Source organism: Rhinolophus hipposideros (genome assembly GCF_964194185.1).
Source record: "Rhinolophus hipposideros genome assembly, chromosome: 11".
NCBI classification, from domain to species: Eukaryota; Metazoa; Chordata; class Mammalia; order Chiroptera; family Rhinolophidae; genus Rhinolophus; species Rhinolophus hipposideros.
In genome coordinates, this window is record NC_138057.1 from 16403629 (window position 1) to 16422652 (window position 19024).

The 19024-nt window shown below is 41.1% G+C and overlaps 1 protein-coding gene across 23 annotated transcripts in view; it reads left to right on the top strand.

Annotated features, from left to right (window-relative positions):
- The window catches only part of ELAVL2 (ELAV like RNA binding protein 2), a 132339-nt gene that overhangs the window by 42016 nt on the left and 71299 nt on the right, over positions 1–19024 (top strand). For 5 of the 23 annotated variants that reach the window (XM_081066377.1, XM_081066374.1, XM_081066356.1 and 2 more), the window contains exon 2: positions 17399–17489. The exons of 8 other annotated variants lie outside the window; for them this stretch is intronic. In XM_081066377.1, the coding sequence (XP_080922503.1) occupies positions 17418–17489 (72 nt within the window). In that variant the 5' untranslated portion in view covers positions 17399–17417. Of the gene's footprint in view, positions 1–5809; positions 5928–6878; positions 7207–14428; positions 14904–17398; positions 17490–19024 lie in introns of those variants that run through there. 10 more of the 23 variants (XM_081066355.1, XM_081066371.1, XM_081066360.1 and 7 more) reach the window with 8 other exon arrangements.

The window sequence follows — 19024 nt, forward strand, 5'->3', positions numbered from 1 at the left end:
GTGCGTATGTGTATCTTTGTGAATGTGAGTTTCCCAAGTGAGGTTGATTGGAAGAGCTTGCCCCCAGTGTAAGTTAGAGATGAGTTAGAAATGTGCTGCGAGCAGGGAGAACATCAGAGCAGAAAGTTCTCAAGGTTAGTGTCTGAGAAACAATACTTTGGATAGGATTTTACAATTTTTATAAGCCATTCTTTTATCTATTATTTAACATATCTCTTATAAAAACCCTGTTTGCTAGTCAGAGTGGGAAAAACCTATGCTTTATAGATGAGGGAAGTTATTGAGGTTAAAAATTTGTCAAAGATCACAAAGCTGCTGAGAAATACAATTAGGACTGACATCCAGCTTCTTTACTTCACATGGGCTTTTACTTTTATTCTCTCCGTATCTTCCTTAGTTGTCTGTTGGACTAGGACCTAGGAAGGAGATACTTGTCCCCAGAGGTCACTTCCCAGCCGTGACTTTGGTTGATGTGAAAGCTTAAACTCCAGACTTCTCGGCATGCTACACCTTACTGAGACCTGTCTTATCGAAACCTGTCATCTTGACCTTGATTTACCTGGCTACATCTTTAACTCTTCTGAAGAGCTGACTGCAGCCTTCATTTTAATGCAGATGGATGCATTTTGTTCTGATATTTTAGACATGGGAAATAGTAGCTGTCCTTGGGAGCTGCTGTGTGTTACACATGATAATTTTGATTTGAGTTTAGACTGATCCAATGCACTTATTTCTGTAACCTTGGCCCTTAACGAAGAATAAATAAGAATTTTAGTGTGAGCCAATATAATGTGAGCACCTCTAATCTGATATTCACATATTCTAGAGTTTAACTCTTATAAAGCCATAGTAAATTGGCCAAAAATATCATGAGAAAGTGATTAGAGAAAAAGATGCATAAGGACTCAGTACATAGAAACTTTTGTCACTTTGGAGGTAGTGGTATTTAGTGTGTAGAAAGCCTTTTATTTAAGTTTGCTCGGCTGAAAACTTACCTTAAGGGTTAATAATAATCAGGTGTGAAGGGGAGAACACAAATACCTTGTCAGTGTTTTTATTTAAATAAAATGTCAGAATTTCAGTTCTTTTTATTTAGTAAGTTCTCTATTGTGACTGCTTTGTCTTGGAATCTCAGACGCTAGATTAGTAAACATATAAAATTATTATAGTGTATTATTTAATGTCAAAGGTTGGTCTGTTCCCAGTTCACATATTATACAACCGTGGGAGGAGAGAATTGACCTAAATTACATCTGAGACATTGCAGAGTGGGCAGTATGCGCTGTATGTTTAGGACCCCCATGCTGCCTCCTCTCAGTAGAGAATGGACTGGAAGTTCATGAGGATTTTTTGTTTGTTTCTTCCTTTTTTTTTTTAGGAAAATTACCATGGATTCTGGGGGGAAAAAAATCAATAGCATTAAAGTAGTACTCTGCAACCTAAAGATTTGCAGTTGATAGAGAATAATTTAATGTGCCCTATAAAACCCTCAATTTTGGAGTTCCTCGGCTTTTTATTTTTAGCTGTGGGTTTTTAGTTAATGCAAAGAGGTGAAAGTATAGTTTTCTCCTAGTTGCTGCCTGAAATTCCTGAAACTTTCCACGCTGAGAGACTTTTCAGTTCAGGAGAGTCTTGGGAAACTCAGTAGGCATTGGGGGGGGGGGTGCTTGCTCTTGGTTCCGACCTATGTTTCTAGAGAATTCTCTCTTTCTAGAGAATTGGAAAGAACGAGCGAGTTAATTACCTCAGGACTTGAACCACATTGTAATTGCTCGGATATTGTGAAATGGATCTAGGGACAGTTTTGTAGTACTTTGGTGAAAACTTGCACCTGAAACAAAATAGCAACTTCGGTGCTGTGGAAGAATGCATTGGTCCTGCCTCCCCTCTCTGGTGGCTCATTTCCTCAGCCACCTCCCTGCTGGTAAGCACACTGGTAACGCTGCCAATTTTCAGGCAGCGCTGCTGGCAGGCCCAGCCACTGAAGGTCTGTCCCACCACCTGCCCCCTCTGCCAGTTCCAACCAGGTTTTCATGGGGAGCTGTTGGTTAAGCTGAAGGAGCAGGAAGAGTGGGAAGTAAAGACCTCGTCTTGACACTCCTGTTTCTCCTTTCCCTCTGTTCTACCTCCGAAATGTAACTGTGGTAGGGCATGAGCGACAGTTTTTAGAGAGTTTGACATTGAAGTTTGTTTATATTAATCCAAGGGCTTCTGGTAAAATGCAAGGTGATCTTTACTTTTTTGTGTGCTGGTGCCCCACTCGCCCCCCCACACTTAATGAAATCCGCCCCTTTCTTTCTGGGATCAGAATATTTACCATGTTTCCCGGAAAATAAGACCTAGCCGGATAATCAGCTCTAATGCATCTTTTGGAGCAAAAATTAATATAAGACCCGGTCTTATACTATAAAATAAGACCCGGTCTTATATTAATCTTTCTTCCAAAAGACTCATTAGAGCTGATTGTCCGGCTAGGTCTTATTTTCAGGGAAACAGGGGACTTTAGTTGGAGTTAACTTTTTCCTCAGTCTCCAGAAGGGGCAGGATATATTTAATTCTTTGTGGACAAGATGGCTTTCTAGTCCCAATCCAGAGTACTGTAGCATGCCAAAGTGCATCTCATTTTAGAGTGCGTCGAGTGCATGTGGCAGTCGTATTAGGATGTTTAGTGACACAGAATTGATGCTTTTCTGCTTTATTCTTAAGGTTATTCCTTGAAATATTTCATAGATGCTGAGGTCTAAAATTAAAGATCCCGAGTTTAGATGATGTGTCCAATGGTTCAGATGAAGTCCCCCCACTTCAGCCCATTATTAGTTGTATTAGGTTAGTGCAAAAATAATTGTGGTTTAAATGATTAAAAATAATTGCCAAAGCCGCAGTTACTTTTGCACCCACCTCATACCTCTGAGCGGTCTCTGAGGTGCCATTTTCAGGCAAGTTGCACCAGGAATCCTTGTCTCCCTCTTCCCCTCCCCCCCCACATGTCAGCACTGGTCTTCTGACCGGCTCTACCGTCATGGTAGAAAAGCCGTAGCCCCCCCCTCCCACACAGGTGACCTTTAGGCTGTGATGTTGGTTCACTTGAGATTCAGCCCCTACAGGAACCAGGACCTTCAGGCAAAGGAGTGAAGCTGGTATGAGGGGAACTGCAGAGAACACGCTCCATTTAAAGGGCAGCCTGCTGGTGGCTCTATGGGAATGTGGCTTTGGTACCAGTCTCCCTTTGTTTGTTTATTTTTTAAAGAGAAGCCAGAGGGTTTTTTTTGTTTGTTTGTTTTAATAAATGTGAAGTTGCTAAATTGGTCAAGTTTTAAATGTTGAATGCTACTAATTAAAAAAAAAAAAACAGGCATTGGATGGACCAGGTGACCCATTCGCAGACTGAATCTGCCTTCTGGCTTCCAGTTGTGACGTTGGCCTGGAGATCTCCAGGGGTGTTCATTGCGTGGCTGCTGCTTCCCACTATCTCCTGGGTGCCCGCCAGGAGGCGAGAGCATGGCCATGTGTGGTTCCTGATCACTGTGTTTTGTGTGACCTTTCGTTATTTCTCCTTTTTGAATTGGTGCATGGTTTATTTAAGCAGGGTCTATTGTTGTCTGTTAATTTTATTGTTGGCTTTATTAACTATGGTCATTAGACTCGGCCATTTGTTTGAATGCATATATACTTGGGAAGGCTTGACTTCCTCCCTCCTGGTGTCCCCCCCCCCCCGCCCCCCCCCCCCGCACCTTTTCTCCCTTCCTGCACACCCGCTGGTGCTCTGTTCACCAGCCAGTGGGTGCGTGATGAGCCTTACACCACAAAGAATGTTGAAAGTGGCCACCTGGCTGCCGTGGTTTCTGTTGGCCATGTTGAATAGGTATTAGTTAGTGTGTAGCCAATCCTGACAGGTAAATAAGAGGATTCATTTGTTTGCATTTTGGTCAGGTCTTAATATAGGAGGCCTGCCAACTGCCGTTAGCCTCAGCAAGTCAGGCATATGGGTCATTTTCCGTTAGAACAGAAGTAACTTTGGTGAAATACTGTTGCGTCTGGGCCAGCGATGCATAGTAATTGTTTGTTTGTTCCTGATCTGATGGCAGGGAAATTCGCTCTAATGAGTGTTCCCAATGCAGGGGAAATTTTCTCCCGTCTTAATTTAGTACTCCTGCTTCAACCTTGGTGATTTCCTTCCTCTGTCCTTATTTTTGCTCTAATCCAAATAGAGAATGAAAGATAGTATCCTCTTTCCTCAGCTCAGTTCTAAGTCCTGCAGTCCCCGAACTTGGCTGTGAAGCCTGGTGTTAGTCTGACACGCAGTGGCTTTTCATAAAAGCATGCTTGGGTGGGGCTAAAGTTATAACAAAAAAATCATTTCTAAACCATTCTACTTTTATATGATGACCCTCAACCAGAGATTGGCATTCAAAATCAAGTCAAGGAACTGCTTAAAATGTGAAAGAAAGTGTACTTGGGTAGATCTCTGCTCTCTTTATAGAAAAAGAGTGAAAAATTTGGATTCAGGGCCATAACCTCAAGAATAGATTGAGGTTCCCCCCTCCCCCTCCACACATCCATTTGAGATCAAAGTAGGAAATGAGGGCAAAACTTCTTCCTTTTAGGCTGATGTGAAAGAGATTGCAGTTGTAAGAGCTATAGAGTAGTATATTGCTTGTTAAATAGTAGGTACTTTTGGAAAGTCTTGTCCATGATAAAATACTGTGTCTTTCCTGCCAATTTGCGTGTTAAATCTACTGTATTTGAGACGGTTGTTTTAAAGAAACGTGCTCTTTATATGGGACAAAGGCATAGCAGGATATGGATACCAAGAAACTCTTTGCAGCCTCAAATCAGAGAAATTTCAGCTTGTGCTTCCTTTCAAATTTCCATGAGGCAGAAATCCAGTTTAATGTTTAAATGTGTTATTATTTTCTAGCATTTTAAACATTGGGAAGCAAAATGTTTCATTTCTGCTCAAATACATGTCCAGGCTCAGATGTTTAAGTTAGAGGTGGTAGTTTCCATAGCAACAGTGACTTTGCCCTTTTATCTTTTTTTTCTATAGCACAATATTTAGCAAGGGTCATCCAGAGAGATTATTATTCCTGTCTGTGTGTTCTGACTTCTCTGGGTGCAGGTGTGTTTTGAGAATGCTCCACGAGAGGTGCAATGGGAGCATGTTTTGGGCATTCTTGTTTCCCCACGTCCAGCACTGGGGTCCTGTCACATCCAGTGAATCAGAGATGCTGCTTTCCTGGCCTCCAGCTTCCTGAGACCTTGGCTGAGCTGGAAGAGAGGGGGTTCACTTCCAGTGTGGTTGGTCTTGGGTTTTCACAAGTGGTGAGGTTTGCTGATTTTGAACTGGTGATGTCAGTGGACCGTTCCTCCTGTCTTGCCCTCGCTCCTTTTTTTCCTGAGACTTAGATTGTTTTAGCAAAGACTTCTAGCTAGGAATTTTTAAAACAATATTGATTGAATGAACAGAAGAATTAGGTGTATCTGGAAAGGGCTGTGTGTGTGTGTTAGTGGAAGGGAATGACAGCCTACTTACCAGAAGGCCACTTTCCCCTTTGTGAATGACCTGCAGTGACTTTGGCTCCTCCAGGTATATAGAGTTGCAGTAGAAAGTTTCCCACTTGGCAGGGAATGTAAAATCACATGAAAAATCCCACAAATAAGTGGGATTTTTTTTTCTCTTGCCACCTTGAATTACACTTCACGGCATTGATGCACTTTCTCTTTATAAGTCTCTGTGCACATTTACTGCTGAAGAGACAAAGGTGAGCACGTGGGCTCACAAGCACAGAAGCAGAGTGTCTGGACCAGCTAAGCGTTTCACACACAGCTTCCTGGAGGCACTGTGCTTCCTTCCTTTCGGGTGCTGAGGATGCTTCCATTGCCAGGAGAAGAAGGGTAGCGAGGCTTTTGCAGGCAGAGAAAAGAGTGTGAGTAACAGTGGGAAGCAGCCCGGGTGTGGGAGGAACCCCTGGGAGTGGGTGAGAGCCTCCTGTGTGCCATGTGGAGTGGTGGGCATGCCCCCGGGAGAGGGAGGCGGGAGAGCGGTCGTGTCGGATGTCTCACTGCGGCGTGAGGTGGTGCTTTGCGGGCGGTGTGGCGGCATCGAGGGTCTGAAAAAGAGAGATGCTTGTGGGATGCTGACCCCTTTTTTAGGTAGATGGCTGTAGCTGTGAAATGGAGAGTGTATTTGAGAAGGGGCAAGACCGGAAGCAGCGAGATCGGTCAGGAGGCTTTAGACCCATTCTCAGCACTGGTTTCAAATCCTAGCTTCTCGACTTAATAGCTGTATGGACTCTTGACGTTTTGAAATCCTCATTTGTGAATTGAAGATAATGTATATAGCTCATAGTACATGAGAGGATTAAGTGGGATTTTGTTTGTAAAATACCTAGCTTGAGTACTTGCCCAGGATAAAGAATCAATAAATGCTAATTTCTTTCCCTTCCGCACTTTTCCTTACCCTCTTTCAGTGGTAGGATTCATTAAATTCTACTATGAGAATCAAATAATCTGAACCTCTTTTCTGTAGCAAAAGATAAAAAAATACCCAAATCCTGTGATTTGGTTCAGAGAGTTCAGGAGAATGAATGCCTTATTTATTTTTATTTTAATTAAAAATGATCTTAAAACAGAAGTGTGCAGGCTTAGAAAAGGAATGTTTAAATTCAGGTCACTATGAAAATTATGATAGAAAGATGTGAGGAGACCGTAGACGGTATATGGATGTGTATAGACCATTTCCCTGCCCTGTGAACTGCAGACGCTGTGACACCATGTGACACATCTCAGTGTCAGTCATGGATGAGACCTCTGCATGCTCTTTTATTCCCTGTGTTGTAAATAAGAAATCTAAATATAAGTAGAAAGAAGATGCTTGTATCATCCTTGGAGTTCTTAGCAAAAGGAACGGTGAGGTAGCAATTTCTGATCTTTTTTTTAAAATTTTTTTTTATTGGGGAATATTAGGGAAGGGTGTGTTTTTCCAGGACCCATCAGCTGCAAGTCAACTCATTTTCACTATAGCTGTGGAGGGTGCAGTTCACTGGCCCACGTGGGAATTGAACCGGTGACGGTGTTATGAGCACTGCCCTCTAACCAACTGAGCCAACCGGCCTCCCAACAATTTATAATCTTAAAACTCCAACAGTCTGAGCAGCTGAACATGAGAAGATTGGAGAGGATGGAAGACATGTTCGTGTGTGTGGGGTACGTGTGTGTGTATGTGTATGTTGTGTGGTGGAGGGCTATGTACTTTCTAAAGTAAGGTAGATGAAAATAGACAAAGCTTGTAATGCTGATATGAAACACTTAGGCTGTTGACACCGTATATATTTAAATAGTCTTTGGAGGGCTGGGGTTAAAAACTGCAGCTCTTGAAGTAAAAATTCTTAATCTTCCTTAGTCACCATTTGTGACTGTGCTAAATGTGGTTTAACACAGCATCTGCTTCAGAGGCCCCGCTCAGGAGCTGACAGCCATGATTGGGCAAAGTCTGTACATTGCGCTTTCTGTCCATAGTGTTCTCCTTTCATGTCAGGAGGCCCCCAAGACAACCTTGCACTCTTGTCTATTTAGACAAGAAAAAAAAAAGGCTAAGCCTTAACTTAAAAGCAGATAAGCAAATTCTTCTCTGTAGTTAATGTTTTAAAAGAGGCCTCTTCCTCTTCCAACAATGATTGTAGCCTCTAATATTCACTTACTACTTAAGAGTTTGTAAAGTGCTTTGACATATTGTCTGACTAAATTATATGTACAGAATTGTAGCTCCTCTTTCTGTTACCAGAGTAGGCATAATTCAAAGGCTAGATGCCCTTGTGGTTTGAATCTTAAGAAAAACTTTTCTATGTGAGATACAGCCTGTGATTGTCTGTGTGCTCTTTCCCCACTTCAGCCTGTGGGAGATAAGATATCACTTATCATCAGCTCTTAGAAATCTGTATGTACATACCTAAGTAAGTTCTGGATACTACTTGTATATACTCACACACTTATATATACTCACACACTTAGATATATTCACACACTTGTATATACTCACACACTCACACACTTACATATACTTACACTTGCTTCATTGTTCATTTATACAAGGGTGGCCTTGCCGCCCTGTGCTTTTAGAGATTCCTTAGGCATTTATTTAAAATGTGCTTTACCTTAGTGGTATTTAGATAACTTGCAGAGTAGGAAGTCTGACAAGTTGAAGTGACAGTCATTGATAGGGAACCTCAGCATCTTGACTCCTTTCCGTAATAGGTATCCAAGATCTGGGATTAGGGCTGTGCGTTCTATGGATGTAATAAACAGACAAGGTCTGAGGCTAAGAAAGGCTTTTCCTGGCCTGTAAAGAATGAACTCCCTCCCTTCCTATCTTCCTGCATTAACTCTTACACACATTCTTAGGCAGCAGAGTAACCAGAAATTTCTGTGTGATCCTCTCCCTCATGCCCCCTCCCCTAATTGGAATCACTAGGACTAAATATAACACAACTAAATATAACAAGCCAGTTCTTTCCCCCCTCCCTTTTCTGTCTTGAAAAGTAGTTAATAACCAGGAGCTTAATTCCCATAACAAGTGGAGATATGCCTTGGTGTTTCTTTCTTAGCTGGGAGGTAGTTTAAGGAAAGTTGTCTTTTTCCGAAGAAGGGGAAGAGGGTGAACCAAAGGAAATGAAGTATCTTTCATAGTATGATTCTTGTTTTTTAAGATGTTCCAGCTTTCCATTCTAAATAATTCATAGTCATGTTTTTAAATCAAGAGTGCTGTGTCTCTGGAGAATCTCAGGACTTTAGATATTATATCAACTGAAAAGAAAAATCTGTTTCATAGTGGAATGATCTATTTGAGACGATCACATTTCAGAGAGGAAGGAAGCAGGTGTCTGTTGATCAGGTTTACCCTCCTATAGTGGAGGGAGGGCTGAGCGGAGGTGATTGTTCCACGCGCTACAATGCATTAATGAATTACAAGATTTTATATGTCCCAGGGCAGCCTCTCTTTATTTTCAGTTTCTCTGAAGTTCAACAGAAATATTTCTCGCCTCCCAACATTATGAAGGAAATTTTGATGGCATTTTATTTTATTGACTTTATTTTGGTAGAATTTACTAGAAGTTAAACACTAACTATAGTTTTTGGTTTTCTATCTGTAAGTCCTGCTAAGTGACAGGGAAGAGTAAACTAACCTTCGAGGCCAAATGGGAGTATTGTGGTCCTTTATAACACTTGTGATTAAAAATGATATTTGTGATCATAAAACTTTTATATTTCCTGTAAGACTAGGCATACTTTCTGTTTTGGAGTTTGAATATGACAGTTTCAGTGTCTGTCGTACAGGGGAGCTATGTTTTTAACCTACCTAATGAAAACACTCAACTACTGGGATTAATTTGAGGATTTCCAATCAGCCTTTCCCAATTTGTACTACCCTGAGGGGGTTCCCTGTAGCTGTGACTTTTGTAGAAGAATGTGAAGTTAATCCAATTTCTGTGTTGATTACTACTTTAACTGGCTTAATTTAGCTATTCAAATTTATCTGCCTATACCAAACAAGAACTCTGCTACAAAAACTGTGGGAGTAGTTGATTTTATTCTTATTATACTCATATCCCTCTTTAGGTTCTATTGCCAAATAATGACACGGCAATTAATTAGGCCCACTGAGGTTGGAATGAAAGAATGAGGCTGGAATGATTCATCACTAAAAGGTAGTGTGTTTTGGCTTGTAACCAAGATGGAGTTAACCCCTGGCTTACCAGTCACTACCTTAAAGGTGTTTACCATGTTTCCCTGAAAATAAGACCTAGCCGGACCATCAGCTCTAATGCATCTTTTGGAGCAAAAATTAATATAACACCTGGTTTTATTTTACTATAAGGCCCGGTCTTATATAAGACCGGGCCTTATATTAATTTTTGTTCCAAAAGACGCATTAGAGCTGATGGTCCGGCTAGGTCTTATTTTCGGGGAAACACGGTACATGGTCCTGTTGAAGAATATAGATTTTAAAGTTTACCTCCATTTCGCACAAATGGAACTCTCATTACCTTAATTTTCTTTGTTTATAAACTTTTGGGGAGAACTTTTGAGATATTTTCTTATTTGGAACTCTGACAGCTTTAATGGGGCTCTCATAGGTTACAGATCAATTTCTGAGTACTGTTCTGCCTTGTAGTTGCAACTTTTACTCTGATTTTTAAAAATTTTACATTTGCTGTTAAATGAATTACTTGCTGAATTCTTTTTGATTTAATATTTATGAATTCGGGTTTTCATATGCTGGGTTTCCTTGAGAAGATCTGTTTTTCTTTGACACAACTTTCCAGAGAAGCTATTTCTTTGTGTAATTATCTTGTACTCTCAGTGCCCGGAAATTAATAAATGCATTAGTGGTGTGTTTGAATGTGAGCAATTGGAATCTAAACACATTTCTGGATAGTGGATTTAACAGTTTGCTGACATAATTAAAGTAGCATGTTAGTAACAGGCTTCCTCCTGGGTGTATCCTCTTCTATGGTTTCCCCCTGGTCGGAGTTACCCTCATCCTGCACCTTCATTCCTGCAGTTGTTTCTTCGCTGGTCTTCCTGCTTCCAAAGTTGCTGAGTCCTCCCACACAATCATAAGTCATTTATTGTCACAGTAGGCATGTATTACATACTGTTTTTGCCCAGAACTTTTCTGTGGTTTCCTTTGTTCTTTAGGAGTCCTCTGATGGGTTTTAGGACACACCACTCCAAAATACACGCCTTGACATATTGAATATCTTTAACTGAAGGAGTTTTAGAAAACAGCAGAAGCGGAAAGGTCACTGTGACTCTTCCCTCACCTCCAGTTCTTCCCTGAAACAAATTGTAAAACTCCCCTGTGAAAGGTACCTTCCTTTTACCAGGAGGAAGACATTCTTATCAGCATAGATTTGGGCCCAAGAAATCTGTACAAACCAACCTTATTAAACTAACCCTTATCTTATCTTCCTGGTTACTTCATCATTTACTAGCACATTTACTAGCCCCAAAGAACCCGGAGGCCAGACTGAGTCTGGGGCTCGTGCTGCCATCCCTGCTCAGCCAGTAGACGACACAGCAGTTGGGTCATAGAACACGTGTTTATTATCAGAGCACTGGTGGTCTGAGAAGCCAGCGAGTTACACCTCCAAAATCTGCCTTACATTCTCAGGCCAGCTTGGAGTTTTTCAAGGAAAATCTAGGCGTTCCTCCAGAGGCTACCTGAAGGTTCCAGGGGTCTGCATGGAGCCTGCCCTGTGGCCACGTGCTTCCATGGTGGCGTCAGCAACCCAGGAGCAATGATGGGAGTAGCCTGGTAGACCATTGAGATTGTGGTCAATAAGCTTAAGGGCGTTAGTTTCAGGGTAATTTTTTAAAAGAGGGAACTAGGTGGGACTGGGGATGTTCTGAGCTCAAGCCGCAGGGGATGACCTATTACTAAGCTACAGGTAGGTCAAGTCAAGGTGAGTCTGGGGATGCTGGGACGCCTCTACTGTGGGGTCCGAGCGGTGCCCTGTTTCACAACAACCTCTATTTTGTCATTTCTTCAGAAACTTAACTGTTCGTTTAAACAGTGTAAAAGCTTCCTGCTCAGCTCACTTCTTCGGGTCTTCATTCTCTTGTGAAGGCTTCCAGGTACATGTAAAAATGCAATACAATTTGTATGCTTTTCTCTTGTTAGTCTGTCTTTGTCAGTTTAGTTTTAGGGTCCCTGGCTGGGTCTGAAGAGTTTCAAAGAAAACTCGTTCCTCCGCTCTGCCTCCAAGGCCCCGTGTGAGCTGACCTCTTGCCTCCTAGATTCATCTCCCTCTAGTGCCTTCTGGCTTCGGCCTGGCCTGTCCTTGCCTGGAATGCCCGTCTTCCAGGTATCCCCGCGGGATGTATTTGTTTACCTCTACATCTGTAGCAAATAACTATAAACTTGGTGCTTAAAACAACACAGAGTTGTTATCTTACAGTTCTGAAGGTCACAGCGCCCTGCAGTGCACTGTCGTTAAGATGGGCTCCATCGGGATGTGGCAGGCCTGCATTCCTCCTTGGAGGCTGTCGGGAGGGACAGCCTGTTTTCTGACCCTTTCTAGCTCGGGAGGCTGCCCACATTCCTTGGTTGGTAGCTCCTTTCCATCTTCAAAGCCAGCAATGCTGCGTCCAGACTTTTTCACGTTGTGTCACTGTGACGACTGACTCTCCAGCCTCCCACTTCCATTCAGAAGGACTCTTCTAATTAATTGGACCCACTTGGATAATCCAGGGTAATCTCTACTTTCTCAAGGTCATCTGATTACCGTGTTTCCCTGAAAATAAGACCTAGCCGGGCAATCAGCTCTAATGCGTCTTTTGGAGCAAAAATTAATGTCAGACCCGGTCTTATTTTACTATAAGATCGGGTCTTATATAAGACCGGGTCCTATATTAATTTTTGCTCCAAAAGATGCATTAGAGCTGATTGTCCGGCTAGGTCTTATTTTCGGGAAAACATGGTAGCAGCCTTAATTCTGTTTGCAATTTAAATCCCTCATGTCATGTAACATATTTATAGATTTCAGGGATTAGGTTGTAGACACCTAACCTGAGTCATTATTCTACCTACTGCAGCAGTTGGCTCAAAGCTCACCTTCACATTGAGGTCTACTGCTAGGAACTACCCGTCTCCCACCTCCACGTTCTCAACACCCTTCCTCTGCTCTCCGTTTTCTTTTATCCCAAAGCACACATTTCTAGCTAATATACGACTTTATTATGTTTGTTCATTTGTGATCCACTGCGCACACCTCCTGTTGCAAACATACGTTCCAGGATATGTCTTCATGGCTGTATCTCAAGTACCTACGACAGCCTTCCGCTCATGGGAGTTGGGTACAGATGTTTGTTGAATGGATGGATGAGGGAACAGTGCATGAAGCTTGAGCAGAGCTTCTCACCAATGGACCTAGAATGAAGGGGAGGACTTGGGCCCCTATACTCATTTGCTTTACTCGCTAACCTCAAAGTTTTTTTTTTTAATTCTGCCAGCTCTAGAACCACAAAACCTCAGAAAGACTGGCATCAGAAAGACTAGTGTGTGTGTAGGAGCTGTAATGGGCCAAGAGACAGAGAAATGGTAGCATTCACCGCCAAAGAACATTCTGCCTCTGTCTCCTGCAGCTGTTGTGTGCATTGTCTCTGGCAGCTCCTGGACTTTTGTTAGCCCCGGGGCCAAAACGCTGAGTTAGATGAGGCTGAGGGATCCACAGAGCTGGCGAGGCAGCTACAATGTTGTGGGGATGGGGTAGGGCGTTGGCAGGGAATCTGGGATGGAGGAAGTCCCCTGAAGTTTAAAGCCATAAACGTTTATTATTTTAGAAACCACTACGCAAAGTAAAGAGCTTTAAAGAAAACAAACTAATGGCTTATTTCTGTAGCTGACACATTGGCCCTGTGATTTTAGTGCTTGACTGACTCCTCCTCTCTTGCTTAATTCAGTGAAGTTGGAGTGTATCTGGAAAATGCCATTTTAGTGGGAAAGATAAAACATTGTTCTGTAGGAATGGTGTCTGCTAGGTAGAAGACCCCCTTGGCTACTTACTCAGCTCTGTAACCTCTCATTATGCCACTGATTATTTCAGGTGCTTTTAGATCCCTGCCTCGAGTTCCCCAAAGGAAGATGCTTTTTGGCCAGGGTTGCTGTCTATATTATGGTAGGTTCTGCTCTTATACGTTAGAGATAAATGGCTTCTGTGTGGTCAGAGGAAAGGCTTTGCACCATGGACACTGATTCTGCCCTGGTACTGTGCTACTAAAGGATTGAGGAACCCTTTGCTGCAAAGAAGTGTCCAGACCAAGGATTTTATCCATAGTGGATCTTTTTAGGTGAGCGAGATGCTTGCCCTTGACCTTTGCTGTGATTCTTTTTAGAGCTGTTACCTTTTATATTTGCTTAAACTTTCTAGTCTATGTCAAATTAAAACCATTTGAGATCCATAACTTAATTATATTGTATTTTTAAACACCTTTGTGTTAAAATCTGTTTAATTTTTTCCATATATATCTTTGCTTCTGCCATCTCCGTCAAGTTCAGTCCAAATTCCAGAAGCCATGTCTCCCTAACTCGGCTAGCTAGCGGCTTGGAGCAATTTGTACCGTGTTTTTGAGTTTGTTGGCTCCCAGCTTTTTTGTAGTTGGCAAGTTGGCATGTGAGGCTCTTGAAATAAAATTCACACAAGTGTTCTTAAGGTAGTTTCCTTTGTTATGCTATTTAACAAGAACCTGGACTTCAGTGGGTCAGGGTGGCTGATGGAGTATGCCAAAAATGGAAAATGGGCTTTTATAATTATTTCTGGTTTGAAACACTTGAGATGGGATAGAGAACAAGCTACCAGTTTGCATGTGTTTAGGGAGGCGATTGCCCTTTCATGCTCCAATTTTTTTTTAAAGGAACCCGTTCTTGTCTTTAATATGTTTTTGAATGCTTAGTCTGTGCAGCCCCCTGAAGTGGATGTGGGGTGGGTATGGTCCGGGGCCTTCCAGGCAGATGGAAACGCCTGAGCAAAGCCAGAGAATGTACGTCTTTGAATATACTGCGACTGTTTGAGGGACAAAGGAGTGGTTCAGATTTTTAGGTGCTTGGATAAGTGGGCTGGGAGAGGACCTCAGATGTTGATACTGTTTATGCTGAGTAGTTTGTACTTAATTTGATAGGCAGCAGTGGGGGTTATTGAGGTTTAGGAAAATCCATCTGGGAATAGTGTTAGTATAGATAGGATGATGAGGGAGGCTGGAATTCAGTGGTCCCGATGAGAGATGGGGGCCCAGATCAGAATGGTAACCATGGCAACGAAGAGGCTGGTGCAAATGTACGGAATGTGCAATGGCCCTGTCAGCAGTTCTGTGACTTTTACCCAGAAGTCTGGTCTCCGAATCAGGTGGGTTCTAGGTCTTGGAAACCTTTTTGTCCCTTGCACACATTGTATGTAATGAGAATTCTCAGAATATATTTAGGATGTTTTTGATTAGCAGTTCTCCCTTGTTTGGTGATTGTCTGCCAGAGGTTTGAAAATTGCAAAGAAGCTGATAATCTTAGTTTTCAGAATTTTTTTTTTTTTTTTTTTTTTTTTAGAAAACCTTGAAAAATAGGGACTTTTCCTTTCATGTGACCAGAAAACTGTTGGTCCCAGATATGAGAAATCAAGCAATAGCATAGTTTTCTAAAATCCACTATTGGAAGAATCTTTAGAAATTAAAATACATAGAGGGCTGTTTAAGTAAAAAGGAAAACAATTCAATTAAAAAAATCTTGATGGACATTTGGAAAGAAACGGTGTGAGTGGGAAAAATGTAGAGGCCACTCCTGATACCCCCGCCCCGAAATCACGCCCCCACCAAACTAACACATCATCATTGTCTCTCTGAGCAGAGGAAACATTTAGAATATTCTAGATTGAGCTATGCTGAAGTGCCTTTTCACAAATTATTGCATGGAGAACAACAGGAGAAAAGCTGTCTCAGTTGGCATAATTGATGTCTAACGTGAGACCTGGGCATATATTGAAACATTATTTTTTAAGCCTTTAAATTAATGGTTCTGTGTCATTTTCGTGTGGCCTCTTTTCCCCCTTCCAAAGAATTTCAGAGCCAACAGAATCTATAAATAGTGCAAAGCCCCATTGTCTGTGGTAGATTGAGTAGACCCGAATTGCCTGTCCTTAAGTGAAGGGGAAGTAGCTTTACATTTTTAGTAACTGAATTGTTGGCCAGCATAAAGGTAAGGGCCATGTGAGCAACTTATTTATAACTTCCCATAAAGGTATGTGTCTGCCTCAAGCAGAGAAACTGTCTGGGGTGCTTGAAATGTAAAAGTGCAGTAGAATCATTTTCCATACACAGCCTTCCTAGCTAGCTGGAGCAATAAAGCGCTTGTTCACATCCCTGGGGCTTTCAGAAAGAGGGGTGTCGATATATTAGCTCATTAGCGTCGCCTCCTATGGAACAGAAGGGACTGAGGCCATTACATTTGAGTCTATGGTTTTATGTAGTGAAGAATGCTTAGATATTAAATCCGGAGGGCATTCGGGGCATAAAGTGAAGCTTGGTTTAACCTGTTGGGTGTGGCCCTCCACCTGTCCTACAATCAGGTTCTGGTATTTCATGGGTGTAAAAGCACATTATTTTTTCACAGGTTCAGTTCAACTCTAAGTTTTTTTTTTTTTTTTTAAAGAACATAGAATCAGATAGAGTTCTCTGGTAACAGTGGGAGAAGGGAAGAAGAGGAAAACGTTTTCTTGGCGTCCTGTAGAGTATATTCAACCCTTTTGGTAGACGCCAGAAAATGGAATCCATTGTTACGTGTTATTAACGTCAGCACTGGCATCAAGAGCAAATCACAGCCAGATTTAACTCCGAGGATGAAGTTTTTGTAGTCATAAATACGCAAGGAAAAGACGTTTCAGCCCCCTTTTATTATTTATTGTCTATTTCAGAGACTGAGTTTTTTTGACTATTATGCTGACCGTTTAAACCCTCTGCTTATATGGCTGAAATGTAAACGTTGGCTCTTGTGCCAATATTGTTTAGTATTTGGGCAAGTTGTAGCGAGTGGTAAATGGCCCATTAACCATTTTGGAGGCCTCATAGCAGCACTAATTTCACATTGTGCTGGGTTTACAATTTACATATTAAAAAATGTTCACTTGATTTCGTTCAGGGACAAAGCTGACATCCTATATAAGCATTACTCCAAACAATCCTATTTATTGGTCCAATTATTTCAATTGAAAGATGCTGGTTTACTGCCTCTTAGTATTATGTGAACAATTCTCAGTGAAACTGTTAGGCAGCAGTTTGACTCTAGTGGCAGAATAACCTCACAGGGTTTCGATTCACTTTTAATTTTCAGTCCCAGGATTAAGGCTGGTTTATAGTAATACTGTAACGGTACCGGCACATACAGCTTGTCTTAATGCCCTTTCTGATATTTTGGGGAAAGAGTGCTTTTAATGCAAAGCATTCACTTATGAATTGAATGACTGCCTTTTCTCACTATAAGATTTCATTCACGTTTCCTCCCTTCTCCCATATCCTTATGAGACAGGACAGCATGCAGTATTTTTCTTCATTTTATTATTATTTAAATTTTTTTTAAAGATGTGGTTTAAGGTAGTTCTTTAGGATAGATGCCAAGGTAACTAGTTAATACTGTTATAAAATCAGGCTCCTAATTAAAAATGCTTAATTTGTGCAGGAAAACTACATGTTAAAATGAATTTGGAAAGATTAGATTGGAATTGCCTCAAATTTAATTAAGCCACACTGCATGGACGTGCTGGGAATATCAATACAATCACTGTAAATTTTGTACAAACTGATTTGTTGCATTATCTTGCTCATCTAACATACGGTACTTTTTGTGTCCATATTGCAGACGGCAACTCCAAACTAACATGGCAGTCAGACTGTGTGATGTGGCTTCTCTGCTTAGAAGTGGTTCGTGGGCAGCAGAGCCTTGGACTGGGGTCTGTGGGATTTTTCTTAAATTCTGTAGGCTACTTTTTTTTTTTAGCATGTTGCAGCAGTGCTGAGGCCATACCAAACACTTGAACTTTTCATTTGGCATATTAACGATTCTTACCTTCAACCTATTACGGTATGGCCATCATTAGGAGCTAAAGCACATTGCAATTTTAACCATAGCGGTATATGTAGCATCAGAACCATGCTTTTGTCTCTTAACTTTTTATAATCTAAATTAGGATTTAGTGCAGACTCAAAGAAAAGAGTGACAAGCTTCTTTAAAAAAAAAAAAACACACAAAAGTTTTGGTATGGTCTGAATACTAAGTTACCGTAATTCTTTACATTCTGTTTACTATGTATTTTTTTGGTTACTAAATTTTGAAGTTATTCACAATTCCTGATGCTCAAACAAAATTGTTGAAATTGTAAATCTAGCTGGAAATTATTTGCCCAGTAACTGTTGAAAGCGTTTGCATTCTGTGAACAGTTGTGTTGAGCCTATCAATGGAATATGCATTATTTGTAAAATATAGCACATTAGTATCATTTTATTCTGAGCAGATGGTCCTATAGCTGAGAGATGCTGTAATTTTCAGTGCACACAGCCTTACTGCAGCTGTTCACTTGAATGTTGGCTTAGGAGCTCATTCTTGCCACCTGAACATGGAAATAAATGTGCAATTGAGTGAGGAGTGTTTGTTGTCCTTGCTAAAATCCTGCTAATTTCAGTCAATGAACACTTTATGTTTCAAATGCCATCCCAATGAGCTTCAGTTCAAATCTCATATTTGGGTCTCATATAGTTTCTACACATACCCTAACTTTTGAATAGCGATTTGTTTTCATTGCCCTTGACTATTCTCATCTTTCAGCTCATTGTTTCCATGACTGCTGGGCAAATGTTAATCACAAGAATTTTGCTGGGAGAGTCACCCACAGCTAATACTCTACAAACTGGAGCAGTTATGCTTTATTAGGAAATCTGAAACATCCTTTCTCAGTTTCAGATACATTTGTTAATTATAATAAAATGCATATCTTGAATTGTGTCAGATTTTTTTTATACTGATTTCCAAAAACTTCTTTATTTTTTATTCCTTTAAGCATTCCCTAAGAGTACTTATCTGAGAGCTGTAGCTTGCAGCTTGTAGAATAAATACCCATTTCTTAGAAAGGAAATGAAGTCATGGAGGAGGGGTTATGGGTTGTTTGATATTTCATAGGTAGTCTGGATTTTGTCTCCTGTTTTTTATCGTGATAGTGATGATTGTTGTTCAGTCTGACCGGTGTCAATCTGTCCTACTCTGCCTTCTTTTATAAACATCTCTTGGCAGTAGAGATTTCTTTCCATATGCTTATCTACTGTTGTGCCCTTTTATTTTTCTTAGGCAGTATGCTTTTTAAAAGACCTTTTCCCTCTTTTCTTGTAACACTCTTTCCCTTTGCTTTGCTTTTTAAATTTTGTCTCAGATTCTTTGCCTTTTATATGTTAAAAATGTCCCTGAAACTAGTATCCCATCAATTCAGAATTGTCA